At 47.4% G+C, this 23,075-nt stretch overlaps 1 protein-coding gene across 1 annotated transcript in view; it reads right to left on the reverse strand.

The window, feature by feature from the left end:
* B4GALNT3 (beta-1,4-N-acetyl-galactosaminyltransferase 3) overlaps positions 1-23,075 on the reverse strand; it is a 95,153-nt gene that overhangs the window by 7,864 nt on the left and 64,214 nt on the right. Inside the window, exons 4-14 of the mRNA XM_077807507.1 lie at positions 11,531-11,626; positions 11,024-11,114; positions 9,871-9,971; positions 9,430-9,497; positions 7,351-7,429; positions 6,835-6,901; positions 5,237-5,380; positions 4,702-4,811; positions 4,021-4,121; positions 2,326-2,405; positions 306-1,335 (exon numbers count right to left, since the gene is read on the reverse strand). Coding sequence (XP_077663633.1) covers positions 306-1,335; positions 2,326-2,405; positions 4,021-4,121; positions 4,702-4,811; positions 5,237-5,380; positions 6,835-6,901; positions 7,351-7,429; positions 9,430-9,497; positions 9,871-9,971; positions 11,024-11,114; positions 11,531-11,626 — 1,967 coding nt within the window. The remainder of the gene's footprint in view (positions 1-305; positions 1,336-2,325; positions 2,406-4,020; positions 4,122-4,701; positions 4,812-5,236; positions 5,381-6,834; positions 6,902-7,350; positions 7,430-9,429; positions 9,498-9,870; positions 9,972-11,023; positions 11,115-11,530; positions 11,627-23,075) is intronic.

Here is a 23,075-nt window from a genome sequence, read left to right on the forward strand (position 1 = left end):
ACTGAAACCTTCATTCATTTCACACCAGCCACCACCCAGCTGTCAGAGAACTTTCAGCCACTACTGACCTGGGTTAGACAGGTATTAGTGAGCTACATTGAAGGTGTTTTCTCCCATTCTTATTCCACTCAGGTGTTTAGTACCCCTTCCACCTTCACAGTTCATTTCCTAGGGCTGTATTTTCCACCTCTGGAGTTTGCTCTCTAACTTCTACTGGTTCTTTACATTGTCCTGTGGTTCCTATGCAGCGTGGTATGGAGACCCGTAGGAGAGGACCACAGGATGCGAGAGACATTTTGCCTTACCCTTTGCTTCTCTGGTTGAGTTTTTTCAGGAAGACACGTGTGACCTCCAGGGCCTCCCTCTCTTTCAACAGCAGGTTCCCCGATGTGTTGCACTTCAGGTCGATCCAGTCTGTCCGCAGCATGTGGAAGTCCAAGTTGCTCGCGCTGAAGGTCTGCTCCCAGTTCACTACCTGGTCAAATTGTGGCACGTACTCCAACTCCTCCTCCTCCCCCTCTGCTTCCCCTTCCACCTCTTCCTCCTTCTCCTCCACTGCCAGCTCAGCAGGCTCTGGCTGAGACTCCACTTGCCCCCTTTCCACATCCACCTCAATGCCATCAGCTGCCTTCTGCTCAGCAATGTATGACTCCACCTGGTTTAGCCACTGTGCCTGGTAAAGGGTCTGCTTGCTGAGGCTGGCAGCACTCATGGCCCTACTACTTATTTTGCCAGAGACTGGACTTTGTCTCCTTGCTTCCATGTTGCCTGCTGGCTGGTCCTTGGTGCTAGTTGCATTGAGGTCTGTCTGAAGAGGCCCCATCTCCCTTGGAATCCTGTCTGTGGAGACCCTGGAATTGCTGGGTATATGTTCCCAGGGCTCGTGAGGTCTTGTGCTAGAAGGAAGGTCCTGGCCTCCCACTCTCCTCTTGGGCAGTGACTTCCCATGGATTCCCCTAACATGATGAGGAGGGTTTCTGGAACTGTCCTTGACCTTGATTTTTAGATGGGGCCTCCTCATTGATAGGTTTCTTTCTAGGCCAGTTTGATTGATGCTCTGGTTGGCTGAAGTCCTGTGAGCTGGCTTGATGAGGGGCTTTTGTGCTCCTCTCTTCTGTAGCACCTGTCCCATCTTACCATCCATGACCAAGAGGAGCTTCCGATGCCCCGGGAGGGAATAGTCATTGTAAATGTCATCATAGCCTGCTTTCATGGTGGGGTTTGCCTTGACTCCCACCAGCTCTGCTCCCCACTTGCTGGGATTCCTTGGGGGATTGGTGCTCTCTGCATACTCATCCGTGTACTGAAACTCATCAGGATTCCCTTCCTCAGAGCCTGCAACATCGATCCTAGTTACATCTCTCATACCCGCTGCACTGACCCACACCCAAAAGGAGAAGGGAGTTAACTCATCCGCTCACCCCCCCTTTATGCATCCACCCCTGAGGAAGCTGCCTTTGCTTGTTCTCATTCACTGTCGTGGTCTGGATGGTATTCCCTCTTCCAATGCCCTGGGGGTGCTCTTGGGAGGGGAAGTGGCGCTAATTCTTGTACTAGTCTCCTTGGCATGTGTGGGACAGTCTCACCAATGGCCATGCGTCTCTGGCATGTGTAGACTTGCCCCTTTCACCCAGCTATGGCCCTCTTTCACATGTGGACAAGGGTGGCCAAGTATGCACTTTTGGCACTTCTCTCAGGCCAAGCTGCAGCTCAGCTGGAATCTTATGTATGAAGTTGTGGGCAGGAAACGCAGTTCCTACTGAAGCCATTAGAGCCCGCTGTGGTGCCTGACATCAGGTGCCCATCCAGCATGGAGCCTGCCCTGAGGAAGAGGCAGAGTGACAGCAGGGATCAAGAGGAACACTGAATGAAGAGCACTGAGATTGTGGAGGGGACTGAATGTTGAAACTGGGTAGGTTATAAGGTGGGGGAGGGGACTGAGGTTTAGGGAGCAGAGGGGGCAGAGAATAGGGCAGGGTCTGAAAAGGGCATTGGGAGGCTGCCCCAGCTTGAGCTCCCAGTGATACCTTTAACCAGCAATAAATCCACATTTTTTTAAAGATGAAGTTTAAGGCTTTATGCAAAATTATTAGTAAATAGCCAAGTCATATAATAAAATAATTTGCATGATTTGTCACATGTGCAGCTTCACAAAACTTAGCAGGTCTGGTGGCCCTGCCCTCTCCTCCTGGCCACAGCTCTCTGGCACACAAGGGCCATGCTTTTCACTGCACATGAAGTCATTCCATTCCAGGGAAAGGGAGACAGAAAAAAAAAATTCGATAGACAGGGGAGTCCTCCTGTCTCTCGCATTAGGGTCTCTACCTGGCTGCTCGGTTTTCTTCCCAGACTCCAGATTTCTCCTCTCTGGATGGTCGATTTTCATATACTTATAGAATCCAAACCTTCAGGAGTAAGGAGGCAATGTAAGCACAGCTGGAGTGTTTCTCTGCTGGAAGTATCACACCATGATAAGTGCCATCTTACCGTCCCTTAAATCCATTCAAAATACTGCTGCGAAGACCATGTCTCATCACTCTGACTTTCCCAACCCCATTCTTGGCATCCCCTGGTCCCCCCTTTTCCTCTGCATCAAACACAAACTACTTGTCTTCATGCTTATACTAATCTCTAATACAGTTTTGAATCATCCACCCCTCTTTCATTGTCCGTCATTTCAATGTCCCCTCAAACACCTTCCTTCTTTCTCCCATGCTGCCTCATATGAATGGTAAGAGCTCTCATTCATATGGAGAAGCAGGTGCTGGGTGGTTACCTTATTGCCTCTCAAAGATAAACCCTGCAGGGGAAAGAGAAGCCTTCATAGATTCCATTTGCAAGGTCCAAAGGGAACATTGTGATCATCTAGTCCAGTGCTTCTCAACATATTTACCATTGTGGGCCACATATGCAGCTGTCTGTGTTTTATGTGGCTCGCATCAACACAATATATATATTACCTGTATGGCCCTGAGGATGTCACATGGGCCACAGCTGTGTGCTGATTGGGCTGCAAGCGGCCTTGCGGGTTGAGAACCACTGAAGATTGACCTCCTGTATAGCACAGGCCATAGAACTTCCCCAAAAGGATTCCTAGAGCTGATCTTTTAGAAAAACATCCACTCTTGATTTAAAAATCGTGAGTGATGGAGAATCCACCATGACACTTGCTAAATTGTTCCAATGGTTAATTACTCTCACTGTTAAAAATGTAAGCCTTATTTCCTAGCTTCAACTTCCAGCCATTGTGATTGTGTTATACCGTTCTCTGCTAGATTGAAGAGCCCATTATTAAATATTTATTCCCCGTGTACATACTTAATATACTGTAATCAAGTCATCCCTTAGCTTAACAAAGAGAAGGTTAAATAGATTGAGCTCTTTGAGTCTATCAGTATGAAAGGCATGTTTTCTAATCCTTTAATCATTCTCATGACTCTTCTCTGAACCTTCTCCACTTTATCAATAACATTTTTGAAAGGTTGTTGATAAATTGAAAGGAAACCTTTCAATCTGTTTAATGTGTGCCATGTTAATTTTATATCATTCTAGTTTTTTAATCAAAATGTCATGCAATACTAAGTTAAATGCCTTACAGAAAGTCTGTATATCAATACTATTACCTTTATGAATCAAATTGTCAATCTCATCAAAATGTGGGATCGGTTAGTTTGACAGGATGCATTTTCCATAAACCCATGTTGATTTCCATTCATTACATTACCCTCTGGGGGCAGTTTTCTTTTAGGAGTTAAAAACATTTTCATTTTAAAAAAGTACATCAGCTATCTGCAGGATTTAAGCTCCAAGCTGGCACCCTCAATTCCCATTAACTTCAGTGGAGACTCTGGGCGTTTAATAAGAGAATTCTACAAATTTACACATAAAGTTCTATCTCAGTCCAAACCCTAGTACTTCTCTGCTCCCGCTCCAGTGGTTAAATCCTAGTGTCTCCGCTACATGCCAAGGCAGTTGCCTCACCAACCAGTCCTGGACTGTGACTCGCGAGAATTGTTTTACCTCTCCAAGTAATAGTGGCTCTCCTGGTAGAAGCATTTGTTGTCTGTCTCCATGTGGCTCAAGCGGCTGTAATCATTTGGGTAAACAAAGGACAAATGAACCTGGGAAAGAGACAAAAAACCCATGCACAAAAAAGTATTGTATAGATGGGGATGAGCCTCAGTGTTCAAATCCCGACGTGAGCTGTCAGAGCACACAGATCTGGGGTTGGCCCATTACAGAAACCCAATCTGTCCTAGGGATTTTTGGATCTAGAGTTTTGATTTGGGCCCTGTATAAAAACAGGGGTGAGTTGCACAGTTCAGAAATTCATCCAAACTTTTGCAGCATTTGGCACTGTCTGGCGCTAAGGTTTGGGTTTGAGCCTAGTTCTGTTTATTGTATGGCTTCAGAACTGATTCTAGGGGATATGTTTTTCAACCCCCCCATTTGCATCTTGCTGTGTGTATCCAGCTGAGTAACAGCTCCGGTTGAATAAGGAAATAGGGAAGCAGACGCTGGATTGTTCTATAGACAATGGAAGCAACAACCAAACAATCAGCAGGTATCGGCTCTTGGGCTGCTCCACACATCATGAAAAGAACACCCTCCCCACAAGCAGGCATTAGTCCCGGAATATACACTTTTTCCCACGGCAGGGGTGAGCTGGGCAAACATTTCTGTTTAAGGAATGAGACTTACGAACTGGAGTCCCTGATAGCGCTGCAGTGGGAATCCATTCACTAGGTAACTGGGTTTGTAAGGGCAGTCTGGTAGAGTCCTGCGCAGGCGTGACTTACTAATCAAAGGCACTGAGAGGCAGACACACATACACACACACAAAGAGAATAGTTACATGGGCAATGCATCAAACCTCCTGAGGTCCCTTCCAACCCTGATATTCTATGAAACCAAATCCACCCTAAACTGATGCAACAGGACAGCCATCACTGTGGCCATTCCCTATTAACATGTACGAATTTGCCACCACAGTGATATCAGCTGCATTAAACATGCCATCCCACTGGGGTCATCCCACTACACTAACCTCTTACATTTATAATTTATCTTTCATATGCTATATCTCTCTTGGGTGTCCTGAAATGACAGGGCAGAGCGTAGAGCAGCTCTTTCCTTATCTCAGTTTGGGGGAACAACTTATGAAAAACAACTTTACTCAGTTGCCCCAGTTCATGTGATGTGATGAGCTGCAACTGTCTGTTTGATGGTGTTTTACCTTTATAAATAGTGTCTCGAGGGTCGGGCTTCAGCATGTCAGCTGGGTGTACCATGTTGCCCAGATTGGCTGTAGATGGGCTTGCATGGCTCGCCAATGTCTGTGGGATATGACCAACCTCATCCATCTTGAAGAGAGTCTCATCTAGAAACCAGAGACAGAATGAGAGAGGGAGGAAGGAACAATCCTTCATTTCATCCACTGCTAGTATCGTTCCACTCTTTGGGGGCTCCTCCAGCATTCACTCTCCAAACTTTAGTCCTTCTAAAATTTGGCATCTCATCCCCAGAAATGATTAAATTATTATTTATATTACGGTAGTGTCCAAAAACCCCCAGTCAGGGTCAGGTCCTCATTGTGACAAGGACTGTATAGACTTCCCTGGAAAGCTCAAAATCTAGAAAACACCAGAGCAGATGAAGGGTGGGGATGGGGAAATCCCACTCAAGCAATGAATGTAGCAACAATTCACACCACCCTGATAATTTCCTGATTTGTTATTTGAAAAGGGGGTAGTGGCAGGGAAAAGGGGAATGGGGGAATTAGTAAGAAGCAGGGAGCAAGGAAAGGAAGGGGACTGTCACAACTCATCATCTGCCTAGTCATTGTCACCTGGCAGGTTCTGAAGACATCAGAGCAGAGGTGGTTTTCAAAGAGGGATTTGAAGAAAGAGAAGGTAGTGGCTGTATGGATTATATCAGGGAGTTTCCCCTATGCATAAAGCATGGCCTGGGAGAAAGCCCAGGGGTGTTTGAGAGTGAAGTGGACACTGATGATTGGTAAAGGTTGGGAACACTGGCAGAATGAAGGTGGGGCTGATACTAGAGACACTAGGTAGGGTCAGGCTAAACTGTGAAGGGCCATAAATGTAAAGACAAAAAACTTGTATCTGATGTTATGGAGAAAGGAGAGCCAGTGGAGGGACTTAAAAGGGGAGGGTGTCAGGGTCAGTGGAACAAGTCAGGAAGATTTCAGCAGCAGCATTTTGAACGGACTTGAGGGGTCAAGGCTGTAGTTGCATCCTCAGATATCTTTGGTGGCTTCCCTTTCATTCAGCATCCAGCCCAAGAACTTCCATCTAACCTTAAAAAAATCCTTCACAGATCCAGCCCCCTCATCTCGCTGTCCTCATTCCTGTCCATCTGCCAGCACATTCTCTTGGCTCTCATACTCCAGGCTCCCTTCTGCTGCCCTCGGTCCCTGCACGGCAGGCAGTAGATCTTCCGCCTGTACCTACCAACACCATCTGGAACAGTTTCTCTCTTCTTTGCAGACTCCCTCAGGCTCTTCAGAGTCCATCTCTTCTCCCTTGCAGTGGACTCCAAATCTCTCTAAACAACATCGAGATCCCATTCCATGAACCCTCCAATTTCCCCAGGCTTAATAATGTGCCCCCAAACTTGGCCAGAGCGCATCTTCTGACCTGTACTCTGTTAAACCTCCAGCTGCTCCGTGTAACATGCTGTGTACACGGCACATTATTTCCATGTGCCTGGATAGGCTGGAATCAGCTGTGAAGCATCTGTGATGCTTTGGAATGAACAATGAGATACATAGACACATCTGTGAGGCATCAGGCCTGTGGAGGAGACACTTACTTGCGAAAAGGGAGAGGAACTGGGAGTCTATGACTGTGAACTTAGCTTCTGGGTCACTCAGTCTCCACTGGAATAGAAAAAGAGATTAGTATGAAGTATTTATTGAATTATTCCATCCAGCAGGAAAGGAAGAGAGCACATCTGTCCATAACCCTATGGGACCTCTGAGAAGCCACCTTCCCCAAATCAGTACAGAACATCTAACAGGGAAGGGACGGGAATGGGAGCAAGTCTAAAATTCACCAGGACTCAGTCTAATGGCAGGAAAGGGAAAGAATGGAGAGTGGGGGAAAGATGGAAGAGGTCAGGGACTGAGTGGGGCTGTCCCAGGCAGAATGAGATAAGGGCCAGGATGGAAATAGGGCTGTCCCTCACTGAACAGTGTCAAGTCTCAGGATGGGAACAGGGATGTCCCAGGCAAAGTGGGGAATTGGGAGGGGAGTGAAGTTGTCACCTAATCTCACTCTCAAACTCCACCAGTGCACACGTGGAACCTGGCTGTACAGGCGCACTTACTGCTACTTCCACATGGTCTGTTCCTCTGTCATCCTGTTTGTGAAGCACCTCAAAGTAGTACCTGCCTGAAGCTGATAATCTGTGAAAGAGAGAAACTCATGTCTACCATTGGGAACGTTCAGTGGCATTTGCTTGCTACATTGCTCTCACAGAGGGACTGTGGAGCAACCATACCACACCTTGGGTTGCAACCTACCCTGCTCTCAAACTAAGCAAGGTTGGGCTTGGTCATTTGTGGGATCTGAGACCTCCAGATGAACCCCAGATGCTGCAGGCAGGGGGCGCAAATGATTCTGTATGTGGCACTCTTCCCTGGGAGAACATACTCAACCAGTGCTCCCAGCCAGCACTCGCCACCCCCTCAAAGGCTGCAAGGTGAGCCTCCACCTCCAGCTAATAATTCTGGATACTGGAATTTTAGTCCCCCTGTTGGGTTTCTTGGCCTTTAGGAAACCTGGCCAGTTGCTAGGTGGAACACTCTGGGCAATGTTGTATACAATCGCTCTTTTTTTTTTTTCTAGAGGAGATAGTTGGATTCTTCTATTTTTGTGTTTGTTTCTTTAGGAGAAACCGCCTTCTTCTCTCCTCAACATCACAGTTCCCCAAGGAATTCTGGTAGGCAACCACCAGGGGGAACACTGTCACCATTCTAATGTACTCTGGATGCATCTGATAGGGATATATAATCTAGCAATTTCCCCACTTTTAGGTCTCTTTCCCAATATTGCCACCGTAAAACATTCAAAAATCATGACATTAAAAATATATATAATTTTTATTTCCCTACTGTTTTCTGAGCCCTTAGGATACATGGATTCACTCAAATCACATTTTCAAGCTTTTCTCCACAATCATCAAGGCTAGAAACTTACTTTTTTCTTAAGGAAAGTTAGGTATCTCATGTGGTCATTTAACTCAAGAAACTGAGGTTATCAGTAAAATATCAAATACCGCAGAACTTGCAATAACATTGCAAGAACTGACAACACTGTTTTCTCCCATGGTGATTCTATGCAATTTGTCATCTGCCGGTGCCATGGATACCCATAGCAAAGAGATCCTTGGGCACATCGTGGGTTTACCAGACCTGGAATTATTGGCCTTGGCCTTTTGGTCGGCCATCATAAGCCCCTTGATCTCCCAGCGCTTTGGCCCAGTGTGGTAGATTCCCGTCTCAGCCGGTGTAGAGCTTTGCATTTCAGTTCTTGCTTCCAAAGCAGGGAGCCTTGCATCAAAATTCCACAAATGCCTTAGAGTTAGCCTCTGGCCAGCTAGCGGCACACTCAGACAATGCACTTAGTGGGCACTGTAGAAGCTCTATACCGGAGATGATTGAAGTTGCTCGCGTTGGAAGTCACATGTGACTAGGAACCAGGACACTGAGCAGTCTTATATATAATGGTCAATGACTTCTAGCCAGAGAACAGAGAATAAATGGATGGCAAGATAGGCCACTGGATGTGGAACCTGGGGGATTGTCGGAAGGCCCAGGAGGACCAGCAGCCATCCGCTACTGTGCCATGGCACTAACCTGAATTCACACTAGAGAAAGGGAGGGAAGGAGGCTCATTCAAAGTCTGCCATATACCCCAACCATGCCAGCTACCTTGAGTAATGCCACCAGCAACACATGACTGGGGGTTGTGTCTGGACAGGAAGCAAGTTAATGGGAGCAGTCAAGCAATAACTTCAGTTCAATTGCTCGTGAAGGCAAGCCCTTACAGATAAGAATGAATCAAATCACTGGATCCCAGCTCTGCATCCACACTCTGCTAGTAGGAAATTAAAGAAAGAAAAAAGGCTCATTTTGACAAAAAAAAAAAAATTAGTTTTGAAAACCTCCCATGTGACTAAGCTGACCAATCAGAACTGGTGGTGGTGGAGAAACAAACAGAAAACAGTAAATGAAAACCAAAACCGGTAAATGAAAAACTGAAGATGGTAAATGAAAACCTTTGTAATTAGAGACACCAATAAAGCCAAACCGCAGGAAGTGGGGAAGTTTGGGACTAAATCAAACATGTGTAGATAGTGCTCTGAGCACCGGGGAGTTGCAGCAACCATTCCTCATCACTTTACCTCACAGGCCTTGATTGCTGGCTCCGGAATTTCCCAAATTCCCCTGGTGCTGTCCACTCCTTACCAGTCTGTGAAAGACAGAAAATGCCCAGGTTACAACGCACTTCTTCACCCAGGCTCCCTGGTTACTGTCCAGCTGTGGGGATTGAGCCCATTCTCTTGGGAAATCTGACCATGAGCTCCAGTAGCCGGAAACAGAGCCAGGTCTGTTGATTACAGCCCAGGACTCCAGCAGCTCGGGAATAAGCCAAGCTGTCCCAGCTTTGCCATGTGGTGAAAATCCTCCATTTGCAGGGGCCTCCCACAGTTTGATCAGGAGGACAGCTTGACTAATCCAGCCACGCTTTCTTCCTCCTGAAATACAACGTAAGCCACGAGGATTTTCATCCCCCCAAAAGTATTAGAAACTTGACTAAAACAGCCATGCGGCATGCACTGTACCTTGCCTACACTGGCCAGCAGCTGGAGACCAGAGGTCTTTTCATCTGGACTCAACCAGAACTCAGCATTGTCATCTGCAGCAATAGCAAACTCAAAGTCCCCTGCCGAGAGATTTCTGGGATTAAGTGGTGCTCTCTATGAACAGGATTTATACACAGACAGAAAAAATGCTTCCTCTCCTAGAGAGGGGTAGCCTGATCCCCTCTGACACAGCACTTTCCCTCTGCCCAACTACCCCTTCCCCTCTCTCGTTCCGAATTGTAAAACACGGCTGATGCTTTCAAATCTCATCTTCCTGTTGCAACAAAATGCAGATTGTCTTCTTGCGCTGTCGATAGTGCAACTGGTTAATTCCCCCTGCTGCGCAGTTTGGCTGAAATCTAACCGAGAGGGAAGCTGAGAAGTCCACACAGATTCTCCTCAGCTCCTTGCTAAGGGGGAAGGAGTGTGTGCTTGTATCTGGGAATGTGCCCAAAGAAGCATGGAGGCAGGCACATATGTGTGGGCTTAAGGGTATGTGAGGCTTTGGAGTGCTGACCAGGATATATGAGTGGGGGAGTTCATAGGGGCTCAAGGGTGGTGTGCGCAGGTGCACATGGGTGCGGGTGGGTGCTTACGAGGAGGCTGTACTTAGAAGCATGTGGATAGGTGGATAGGGATGGGGTGGGTGGAAGGGGCATGGGTTGTGTGGATGCAGATAGGGACACGGGGTGTGTGTGTGTGCGTGTGCATTTGCCCGTGAGGGTAGATGTGTCTGCACATGCAGGAGAATGTGGGCATGCGTACATGTGTGTGTAAATGCTGGTAGGTGGTGTGCATATGCATGTGTGGACAGCTATGTAGTCATGGGAAGCAAGCGTGTGTGTATGTGAATAGATGTTGTGTATGCAGGAGTGTGTCGTTCGCTTGCTCAGAAATTACATATCTGTTTTCTTCTGTGTTCTCCCTGCTCACCCCACAGTGAAGAGTGGGCACATATTATCCATGCCAACCAGACTCTGTTGGAGTCAGAGCTGGACAGTATCCCTGGCTCCTGGCTGGGGAGCCATCAAGCTAGGATTGCCTACATGGGAGCATTTCTGTTTGGTCTCAAGCAGAGGAAGGGAGGGCTGGGGCAGCATGACAACCCTGATCTGCCATTGCACCACCTCACCGTCAGTGAAAGGATGCAGATAACCGAAGAGACGGAGCCCATAGTTTGTCCATTTTGGTGACACTGCCAGTTTCTTCAGTGTGGTTCGTGTCTAAAGGTGGAAGAAAGAAAGAACAAAAGTAATGAAATGGGATGGGATTGGGAGGTATCGGTATCGGAGGGGAGGGGACTGACAAAAGGAATGGGAGAGAAGGTGAGAGGAGGGGCCAATGAAGGGAATAGGATGGAGGGAAGGGCAGGTGGAACTGGGGGGGATGGGAACAGCAGGAAAGGGTGCGGTATAGGCAAGGGAGGAGAAAAAGGAAATGAAGGGCCCAGGAGCAATGCCAGCAAGATGGGAGAAAGAGTGAAAGGTAGGCCTGGGGCGGGGAGAGGAAAGGGAAGAGGAGGAGGAGGAGGAGGGGCAGCGAGGGTACAGTTAAAGGAAAGAAGAGGAAAGGAGGGGCAGTCTGGAGTAAAGATGCTGAGTTGTGCAGGGATGGGGACAGGGAGTTGGCGTACACTCACATGGGGGTACAGTGGGAAGTGGAGGTTCCTTCTGAGCTGCTCAATGGAGCTGCCACACCAGTCCTCAAACACATGGAGATTGACTTGACCCTGGAACTGCAGGAACATAGAAGCACAAGGAGAGATTCCCATTAATGGTTGCATCCTTCCTGGCTCCCCATAACTCTGCAGCAGAGCATGTCATTTGAGTACCCTGTGCCTATCATGGGAGAGGGAGGTTGACACTTGCCATTACTGTGGGAGTCTGTCTTAAGGCAGCTGGCCATTTAAGGGGTGATGCGTCCAGCTCCTCCCTTGTGATCAACCAGCTGTCTCACAGCTGAGTCTGTGGGGCCAGCAGACAGGGAACCTGAAGAGCACTTGGTCCTTCTGGAGGCCAGCAATTGCTCAAGTGAATAGGTGACCTGGGAACAGCTATCCATGTTGGACTGAGAAACCACATTAGATATTTTGCCCAAGTTTTTATTTAACCAGTACATTGCATCCTGAGGCAAGGGCCTGAATCAGAGTCCAGTGTGGCATCAATCTTTCCTGGGCTGCTGTGAAAGCGCATCAGCTTACAGTCACTGAAGAAAGAAGGCATGTGGATTGGCCCCTAAAGCTGAGACAAAATTGAGGCAGTTACAGAAAATACAGGGGCAAAAAAAATGATACAGTTGGTGAGGTTTCTCTGGTGGACCCTGCTTCCTTCACCTTTCTTTGAAAGCAGCAGGAGGCCCAAATGCCAGCAACAGGAGCAACTTCTGAAACAACTAGAGAAATAGGTTCCTGGAAGTCTTGCTGGTCCCGGCAAAGGTAGCATAGGCAGCCTGGCCGTGGGTTAGTAATGCTGGGGTCAGAAGATAAATGTGAATGGGAAGCCAAAGCTGTCGGCTGGGAGGAGTCAACTTGGCTGGCCAGGGTGATACCAATTCTGAAGGGAGAGACCAGGCAGTGTCCCGAGCCTTGAGCAATAAGAAGTCTGGCTCATATCCAGAGGTAAAAGCTGCCATTTTAGACAAATTGGGACCAATTCCAGAGGCATAATGTCACCAGTTCTGCGTTGAACTGTTTCCACTGGGAGCACACCTGAATGTAGCAGCACAACAATTGCAGGACCTCCTTACCCGTTGGTTGTGTCCAGAGATGAGTTCCATTGACAGAATCATGAACCTGGTGTGCTTGCCACAATTTTGGCAAGTCCTGTGCGACCGGGCTTCTGAGTCAGGAGCTGACTCAACAGCCTGTCACTCAAATCCCCACCATGAATTGGGATCTAAGTGGAAGACCAATTAACAAGCAGGGCCACAGCTAAAGAGCTAATGAAAGGGAGAAGCAATCTCTGCAGCCGGGAGCTGATCAACAGAGAGGAAAGAAGCCCCGGGAAGGGGAGGTGCAGAGCCTGAAGGAAGGCAGAGCTGGTTGCTGCTAGTGCTGCTCCCTATTCCCCTAGAAGAGAGGAGCTGACTGGGACTTGTATGTATTTAAATAGTACTCCAGGCGATGGCCTGACAGAACACTATAATAAACAGTGAGGTGGTGAAGGTGGCCTGAGCATGGTTTGTATCTATGGCAAGAGAGATTCCCAGGGGACCCCTGTAACATCCTGCCTGTGGGAACTCAAAGCTGGGCAAGGTGTTTCTGACTATCATCCACGGGTGAGGCAGTGAACAGAGGGTGGAGATGAAGTGATACATCAAGATACATCATGTATCATGAAGTCATACATCAAGAACACAGTCAGCTCTGTGTTCTTGGGGAACCAGGGCACAGTATCCAGCCTGTCTGACTCATGAAAGACACAACCCCACCAGCCTCTGCTTAAATCAAAACCCATCAGAGAAAAAACTTGCAGAGAGCAATGAAGGGCGGATGGGAGACACACCTAGACCCCTCCTGACAAGGGTGACAAGATTAAGACAGCTCCATTAGCATACAGAATGGAAAACAGAGACAACTCTCCTAGCCTCATCTGCATGAAAGATGGGACAGGGAGACATCTCAATTTACATACAGAATGGAGAACAGAGAACCGCACTGAACTCTGGGACCAGAAAAGCAGGGAAGCGCAGCATCATGGGGGATCTCTGCTCCAGATGTTAATGAACCTATGCCTGCACACACCCAGCTCAGCAATTATCAGACCAATTCTCGTAATAAATCCTTGATTGATATCCAAAATGCTGAAGCAGCCTAGCTGCATTGTGAGCTCCCTGGAAGAAACCACCACCCATAGCCAAGAGTGATCAGCTCCTATTGTATAGCCTAAAGAAAACTCTTGAGTCATCTGTTTACCCATAAACAAATCTAGTGTTCTCCCTTGAACCATTGTATTTTCTCTACAAAAATCCCTACTCACCCTCCAGTCAGTGTTCTAATGCATGGATCCAAACTCTGCATTAGTTGCACTGGGACTCCATGTCCTGACTGATCGTACTGGGGTTCTGTCTGTCTCCAGCACTCAGGACCTTGAGCTACCACCATCACCTGGGAACCGCGAACAGTTCAAGCCTCATGGAGTGGGTGAGATCCCTCTCTCTCTCGCTCTCTGTTTTCTTTTCTACCTCAGGTATTAACCTTAAAAAATGTAACGGTTATGTTTGCTTAGGCCTTCTTGTGTAGTTATCACTATTATTCAATAAATAACTTTTATGGTTAAGCTGGTTGCTTCTCTCTCGCTCTCTGAACTTTACTCTTTTGTGTTTTTAGCTTCCTCATTTACTCTGTAGCAATGCTTCTTTTACCTAAGCTAAAGATCCCTGTAGCGCCCAAAAATACTGTGGGGTTTGCTCATCAAGTGAGTTACTACCAGTACAATTGTGACGTGAAAGGGACGTGTTAAACCTATGGCATATAAGAGGGGGGCAGCTGAAAGTGCTGCTTGACCCAGCCTATTGAGACCAGGGGCACATAAGGGTGACAGCTTGAACGTGCTGCTTGACCCAGCCCATTGAATACAGGGGCATATAAGGGGATCAGCTTGAGAGTGCTGATTGACCTGGTTCGCTTAGACTTGCTCTGTTAGTGTGCATGGGCGTGCGCGTGTTCACCTGGTTCTAGGGCTGGAGAAACCCAGTCCTGGGGAACCTAGGTCCTGCAGGATAGCTCCATTGGGAGGGAACTTGCAGAAGGAAGGAGTAGAGCTCCATATGAACACACAAGTGACATAAGCAGTACATTAATAGAATCACAGAACATCCCCCCCCCAACTAAGAGTAACCCTTATAAATGAGCATACCCCAAAGTAACGGGCGCATCTGGTAACAGAAGGGAGCTGAGCAGCATGCCAGACCAAGAGTGTCCCACTTGGGAAGGCAAGAAGAGGTGATGCCTTGACCTGGGGAGACCTCTGAAGGGGAGAATGTTCTTGTTAACTCTAGCCATAGGATTCTGGATGAGCGACCAGCCTCCAATCATTCCCACAACCTGGGGTAGCAGGGAAACCAGTAGTATATTTTTCATGAGGGAAAGCAGGGCACATCTAAAGAGTGCTCACTAATGGGGTGCTATTTCACCCAAGTGGGTAGGCTGGGATCCCATACCAACAGCTTGTCCCCTAGGCTGTGAGCAAGGTATATCAGGTCACAGTAGCGGAAGGGTCATCCCAAGGTCTACTTTGGATGTGTGAAGATAGGACATGTAGTAAAGGCATTGCCTTTTGAGGGCTGGGACCTCAGAAGTGGGTGATGGCCCTAAGAAAAACAGGGTCTGTGAACCAAGAGAAACTGTCCTCAGGCCTAAGAGTAAAAAGGGGAGAACACCACACACTATTAACTGAACCATGTCAGCCCCGGGCACCTGAAGCGAAGCAGGAGGAGACAGGGGTCCTATCCCAGACTGGGGATGTAGAGGACTGGATCTATAGGCCAGCACAAAGTTGGAGGTGGTGTGTGGGGCAGACATGACAGTGATGGCAGCAGTCCAGACAGCTACTGAGCACACCAATCTAGAAGTAGATGAGAAACTGGGGAAGAGGGTTTCTGTCGCTGACAAGAACAGGACTGAAGTCTTTGCACAACTCAGATGGCAGAGTGCTTGCAGGAGCTGGAAGAAACATGCTCCTCAAGGGATAAGGTTTGGATGCAAGCCATAAAGAGAGCAGGAGCTGGTTTGCCTTGGAGTAAAAGAAGAGAACAATGAGCAGCACCAGTGCTTGTTTCAGGAGGAGGACCTGATGAAGTTGGGCACTGAAATCCTCCTGCAGAGCCAGAGCCTGGCAGAAAAGGATGAGACGAGACATTAGAGACCCTGGAAGCTGAGTTGGCTGCTTTAAAAGGTAGAGACTGAACTCTTGGTGAGAGTATCAACAGTAAAACTTATCCTCGGACCCTGCAAGGCTCTTGGGACAAGATATGTCACAGGGGGGACTGGCCCTTTTAAGGGGAGACTAACCAGCTGCCTCCCAGCTGAGGCTGAGAGGCGTGGAGCCAGGGAATAGCCTGAAAAGCATCTGGTCCTTATGAAGGCCAGCAAAAGCTCAGCTGAGTACGTGAATTGGAGAGAGCTGGTAGGCTGATCCTTGGGTCAGGTCAAGGGGGCTGGGAGAAGTGTGGGAAAAGCCCCTGGGAGCTGTAGCCCATATTGGGCAGAGACACTACTTCATTTTGATGTTTTGCCCAGGTTTCTGTTTAACCAGTAAAATCGTACCCTGTGGCAATGGGCTGAAACAGACTGGCTTGGCATCAATCCTTCCTGAGCTGTGTACGGTCAGCGCTCCCGCTACCTCTCCTTGTGAACTGGGCACTGTGGTCCTGCACACAAAAATCCTCTCTACACACAAGAATACACACACTTTATTCACATCCACTCCTCCTCCTACCTGGTTTCTCATCAGCGCTCCACCCTCACTAGCAGAGAAAGAAATGCTCCTATGATGAGCGCTCCACTAGCTCTGCCTGGGTTCAAGCTTTGCATTAGAACCAGCTGTACTTCAGCCAGGAGCCCACTGTCTCCTCCTTTCCTCCGCAGCTGCCTTTCCACAATGAACTCCAGTACTGCCTATCAGAGGCAGAGAGGCAAGGCTACAGAAAGAAGTTTAATTCTCTAAGGTGATGCTAACTGAACTGTACAGAATTACAGAGAGGAACAATAAAGAGGGTCCAGGGCAAAGAGTTCCCTCTGGTGAAGGATTCAAAATCCTTGGAAGGATCTCACTGTTGGGTACTTGGGAATAAGCAGGGCACTATGATAGAAAGCATCTACTATAAAGGTAGCAATGATGGAACAGATCTCTGAGGTGAGGTGAACAGACAATGATACCACGCAGCTATATACAGATTTGGGTCCAAGGATCTCAAAGCTCTTTCTCAAGGCAGGTAAGTATTATTATGCCATTGCGACGCACTCTATATGATTTTATAAAAATATGCTAGTGAGTGTGAATATAATGTAACTGGAATATGCTTCATGCAAAAGGTCTCTTATAAGGTATTACAAAGCTTATAATCTACTGAGTGTGGTCATCCTATTTGTATAAATGTATCACTCTTGTATCTGAAACTAGAAATATAAAATATAACTCTGAAGGCCTATTGTAATTATGCAAAGTGTGGGCCATTAATGGCGGTTTGGAATCTTGATGGCTCCCATTAACCAGGACAGGTTTCAGAGTAACAGCCGAGTTAGTCTGTATTCGCAAAAAGAAAAGGAGTACTTGTGGCACCTTAGAGACTAACCAATTTATTTGAGCATGAGCTTTCGTGAGCTACAGCTCACTTCATCGGAACTTCATCCGATGAAGTGAGCTGTAGCTCACGAAAGCTTATGCTCAAATAAATTGGTTAGTCTCTAAGGTGCCACAAGTACTCCTTTTCTTTTTATTAACCAGGACAATTGTCTGTAGATGGCTCTGTTTCACTTGTAAGTCTTCCTGTATATGTGTGTGCTGGTAAGTGGGTAATGAAACCTTACTGGAATCCATCTTTAGCCTGGTTCTTTCCATTGAGAAGGAGGGGGTGGGAACCCAGAGAGGAACAAACGATTCCTGCCTTATGCAAAAGATATATAAGTGGGTGGACCAGAACAAAGAAGGAGAGCCATCATGAGAAATCCCCTAGCTACCACCTGAGCTGGAACAAGGGCTGTACCGGGAAACGACTGTGTCCAGATTAGGAAGGCTTCCAGTCTGTGAAAGAAATGTATTGAAACATCTCTGAGGGTGAGATTTTATCTGTATTCAGTTTTATTACTGTATTAGACTTAGATTTGCATGCTTTATTTTATTTTGCTTGGTAATTCACTTTGTTCTCTCTGTTACTACTTGGAACAATTTAAATCCTACTTTCTGTATTTAATAAAATCACTTTTTACTTATTAATTAACCCAGAGTATGTATTAATAGTTCGGGGGGGGGGGCAAACGGCTGTGCATATCTCTCTATCTGTGTTATAGAGAGCAAACAATTTATGAGTTTACCCTGTATAAGCTTTATACAGGGTAAAATGGATTTATTTAGGGTTTGGACTCCATTGGGAGTTGGGCATCTGAGTGTTAAAGGCAGGAACACTTCCTAAGTTGCTTTCACTTAAGCCTACAACTGTTAGGGGACGTGGTTCAGACCTGGATCTGGGTTTGCAGCAGGCTAGAGGGTCTGGCTCAAACCAGGCAGGGCACTGAAGTCCTAAGCTGACAGGGCAGGAAAGCAGGAGCAGAAGTAGTCTTGGCACATCAGGTGGCAGTTCCAAGGGGGTTTCTGTGATCCAACCCGTCACAGCAATTTCACAGACAAGGAAGCTGAGGCCCAGAGAGTTTAAGTGACTTGCCCATGGTCCCACAGCAAGTCAGTGGCAGAGTCTGGAATAGCACTCCCATCTTCTGACAATGGGTGCCACTTTAACTACTAAGTAATACTGTCTTCTCCTTCACTTGCTGGGGAGGGAATTACACACATCATCTCTGCACCGTGTGCAGCAAGAATACTGCAGTATAAAATGCCTCTTGCAGAAGAACACCCAGAGGCTGTGGAGAGACTTGGCTGTTCCTTTACTGCTCCACAGCCCCTTACTTCATGGGTAATATCGCAGCTCTGCAGGCTGTCCTCTGGCTCCAAGACCTCAAAGGGGCCATAACTGTGGCAGCTGAGACACCAGAGCAGGACTTAAGTATGGAGAGCTCACAAGTCAGTGACTAGACTTGCTCAGGTTATTGTAGATGACACAAAGCAGGCCAGTTATGGTACAATTCACTTCTGAAGGAAGTCAGAAACTGGATTTAAAGAGGCTGGTGGAGCCCCATTTTAACTACATTATAAATTAAGTAAAGGGCACTCAGATTTCATGCTCCAGGGCATAAACTGATCACTGCTGGAATTGCCTCACCCTCAGCTACACCACTGAACAATTAAGTGCATCCTTCAGGCTGAGGTTGGCCTTTGCCTTCCTTCAAAGCATCAGATGTCAGCCACTTCCAGAGAGAGACACCAGAGCTGAATCAACGGTCTGATCCATTGCAGCATTGTCATTATTAGGACTGTAGCAATGCCTAGAGACACCAGTCAAGGATCAGGTCCCCTGTACACACAGTAAGACAGTCTCTGCCCTAAATCTAGGTTATTTTAAGAAGCAACAGGTGGAGGAGACAAACAGATGGGGATGGAGGAGAAGAGGTCACAATAAAGTAAGTGAGTTAATCAGGATATCTGATTAGACAGAGCAGTTGTTTGATCAGGACTGCAGGAAGCAGCCTGTCAGACTAAGACCAGTGGCCTGATATGGCACAGCAAATACTACAGGACATATTCTTAGTAACACTGGGACCTCTTCATACCACTTTGACAGTGTAAAGGGCCCTTAATGTAAATGAGAATCTGGCCCTAAATCACTATGATCAAAGGCAGCAGAGCAGGGCTCTACAAGGTGACCTGAGGGCAGCTTCTGGCAGGCCCAGCTGTCAGGAGCTGATGGGCTGGCCTCCCTTTTGCTGAGCTTATGGCCATGAGAAAACATAACAGCAAATAACAGTAATTCCTAGCACAGCAGTGCACAGGTTCAGAGTGGCATTTCCAAAGCAGCAGAGTTCGGTGGTATCAGAACTGGAGCAGTCTGGCTTTACCTACAACAACAGGGGAACAACAAGAGCTGCAGAGACCATGTCCCTCCTGGAGGGGAGCAGAGAAATGCTATCAAACGGACAAGTGCTGACTGCTGAAGGAGTGAAATCTGGAATTGGGCTTTAATTTTAGGTCCTTAAGAGTCATCAGCACAGCAGCTGCAGACTGAAACCCTATAACCCTTGTTTTCTCCCTGCTTCTGCAGCTCAGGTCACCACTCCCTCTAGGAAGTGGGTGAAAAATTACTTTGGCTGCCATTTGGGACAATAGAATAAAAGAATAATCGTTGGCGCTTGTCACTGCATATCACAATGGCAGGCAAGTATCACAGTCATTCCCGTTTTACATATGGGGACACTGAGGCAGAGAGAGGCCGACAGTCATATTTTAAGATGTGGCTTCTGATTTTGGGTTCTGAGTTGAGGCACCTCAGGCCTGGTTGTCAGCGATGCTGAGCAGCCTCCACTTCCATTGACTCCAGGGAGGCTGTGGGTACTCAGTGCTTCTGAGAATCAGGCCTTAGGTGTAACAGGTTGAGAACTCAAAAAGTGGAGGCTCCCACCATCAGTGACAACTTTGGAAAATTTTGGCCTAAGTGATTTCCTAAAGGCTACACAGCAAGTCATTGACAGAGCTAGACATGGGACCCAGGAGTCCTGACTTCCAGCCCCATGCCCTAGCCACTGGACCATGCCCCTGCTTAGCTGTACTGCCAGCCTGTTCTCACCTTTAGAGACTCCCCATACTGCTGAGGGATTATTCCCCACATACCCCTGAGTCTCCTACCAGAGAGAACCCCTCCTGCTGTGAAGGGTGGAACACTCCCTGAAGCTGCATCCTCTCTGGGCCACAATGCGGGAGAGGTTGTCATAACAAGATCTTCTTTGATTCCCAGTTACGAAAGCTCCATTTGTCTCACAGGTCTCTCCCCACCACCTTCCTCTCTCTCTGCCTCTACCCCTCCTTCTTTTTACCACACCCTATGGAGGTGCTTACTCTAAACGCGCCTCCCTCAGAATCAAAATGGCTGTAGGAGGTATGGCCAGATCATTTTCACAGTGCCCGGGAGAGCAGGCGCAGCAGTTGCCTGCGATAATAGTACTAGTAGAATTGGCACCAGGGATCAAAGGGAATTGTTCAGCGAGGATGGTTTATCGCAGGCCAGTATCACCCTAAACTAGATGTCAGGCTGAAAGCAAGGTGCTCTGAGTATGGAGGAGAGAGGATCCAGACAGTATGTGATCACTATAAAGTAGCAGTTGCAGGGAAGATGGGGAGCAGACACTCTCAGTTTCACGTGTTGAATTAGCGCTGGCATGTTTGAATCCCTGGTTTTATATTAATAGGCTTAAGTATTTCCACTTATTCCAGCAAGGAGTTTTAGGTTATCAGCACCCAGCCCCACCTGGAAAAACTACCTCAAGGAAGAGGCGGGTTCAGACACAGTAAAAGTTCCTCCTCGCTGCCTGTCTTCCTCTGTTCTGAACCCACCACACTAGGGGCTCACCACGAAATAACACTTCCTTCTAGAGCAGTGGTAGGCAACCTATGGCACGCGTGCCAAAGGCAGCACGTGAGCTGATTTTCAGTGGCACTCTCACTGCCTGGGTCTTGGCCACCGGTCCGAGGGCCTCTGCATTTGAATTTAATTTTAAATGAAGTGTCTTAAACATTTTAAAAACCTTATTTACTTTACATACAACAATAGTTTAGTTGTATATTATAGACTTATAGAGAGAGACTTTCTAAAAATGTTAAAATGTATTACTGGCACACAAAACTTTAAATTAGAGTGAATAAATGAAGACTCGGCACACCACTTCTGAAAGGTTGCCCTGTTCTAGAGTGAAGATACCTGGGGAAGAAAGGCTAAAAGGGAGCAGAGATGAGAGACCCACATAAAGCACTGCTACACACACACAACCACCAGCAATGTGAAGGGACACAAGGGCCAGGTTACAACTCTGGAGAGGTGACTCCCTAGATTGTAACTGGAGCAGGAGGGGAGGAGAGGCCTTGCCTAATTTAATCTTCAATGACTTGGCGTTTCAGGGGCAAATCAGCTGCTTACAATCCAAAGAATGCACAGCCCTGGGGAAGATAAACTGGACAAAAAGAGGGTCTGAGCCAGGGAAGAATGGAGACATTGTGCTACCGATTAGAAATTCTGTAAGACGAGTTTACAAGACTCTTCTGTCTCCTCAGAGCAGCCCTGGCCCCTCCTCTTGCCTCCCCGAGCTCCCTTGACTGGGTGACATTCAGGAGCAAGCAGCTGGATGTTGCTGCAGTGTCTTCTGAGCCACAAGAGGGGAAAAAACCCTCCCCCCCTGCACTGCACTGCTGCAAAGTCACTCAAACCCCTTTAATTATTCAAGTTTGTCAGCAATATACATCATCTGTTCAAACAAAGCCTGGCTTCATGACCTGTAGGAACTGCCCCTTCCTCTCCCCAGCACAGGAATCAGGCTGCAATTATGTTCTTATAGATGTCGTAGAGGGGACACAATAGGATCATAGATCCCAAGTAATTAATTTGTGCAGAGTTAAGCCTCTAAAACTGTCAACAGGTGATTAACAGGAAAGCAAGCAGCTCTCTAGTCCTATCTGTTCCCTCAGTGGCTGTGTTATACCAGGCACAGTGTAAACAGTAACACTGGAAGAAAAGGAGTACTTGTGGCACCTTAGAGATTAACAAATTTATTTGAGCATAAGCTTTCGTGAGCTACAGCTCACTTCATTGGATGCATTCAGTGGAAAATACAGTGGGGAGATTTATATACATAGAGAACATGAAACAATGAGTGTTACCATACACACTGTAAGGAGAGTGATCACTTAAGGTGAGCAATTACCAGCAGGAGAGCCGGGAGGCTCCGTTTGGGGCAGGGACTGTCTTTGTTAGGTGCATTATCAGTGCCTACACTATGGGGGCCCCATCTATGATTGGGGCCCTCTAGGAATTACTAAAATAATATTAATATTAACAATAATCCTATCCCTCCCTAACCAATCCTTGTTCTTCCTCTACAGCTCTGTCCCATCAGCCTTGCTACACAGCAGAGCATTGTTTTTACAGAGAGCAGTACAGAGAATGACACAGGATGTCCTGGTTCCAGGCACTCACCAGCCATTGGTGAGGTGCTGCCCCAATCCAGGCTGAGGCCCTCTCCCTTTGCTTTGCATAGTGCAGCATCGCTTGGAGCTCTCTACTTGTTTCCTATTTGGCAGCACCGCAGAAGGAGAAGGTTTATGTCCTTGGTCTGTGCTTTGCCTGGCACAGCACTGCACAGGGGAGTGAAACTGTCTTGTGTCTGGCATGGTGAGGGTTGGCACTTGCCCTGCTTGTGGTGTCCTGCCTCTCCAGGGTACAAAGCACATGCCACAGTCACACTTCTCAAAAAGAAAAGAAGTACTTCTGGCACCTTAGAGACTAACAAATTTATTTGAGCATAAGCTTTAATGAGCTACAGCTCACTTCATCAGATGCGAACTTGCCAGCAACGGGTCTTCCTAAGACAA

The sequence above is a fragment of the Eretmochelys imbricata genome, chromosome 1, assembly GCF_965152235.1.
Source record: "Eretmochelys imbricata isolate rEreImb1 chromosome 1, rEreImb1.hap1, whole genome shotgun sequence".
Classification (NCBI taxonomy): domain Eukaryota; kingdom Metazoa; phylum Chordata; order Testudines; family Cheloniidae; genus Eretmochelys; species Eretmochelys imbricata.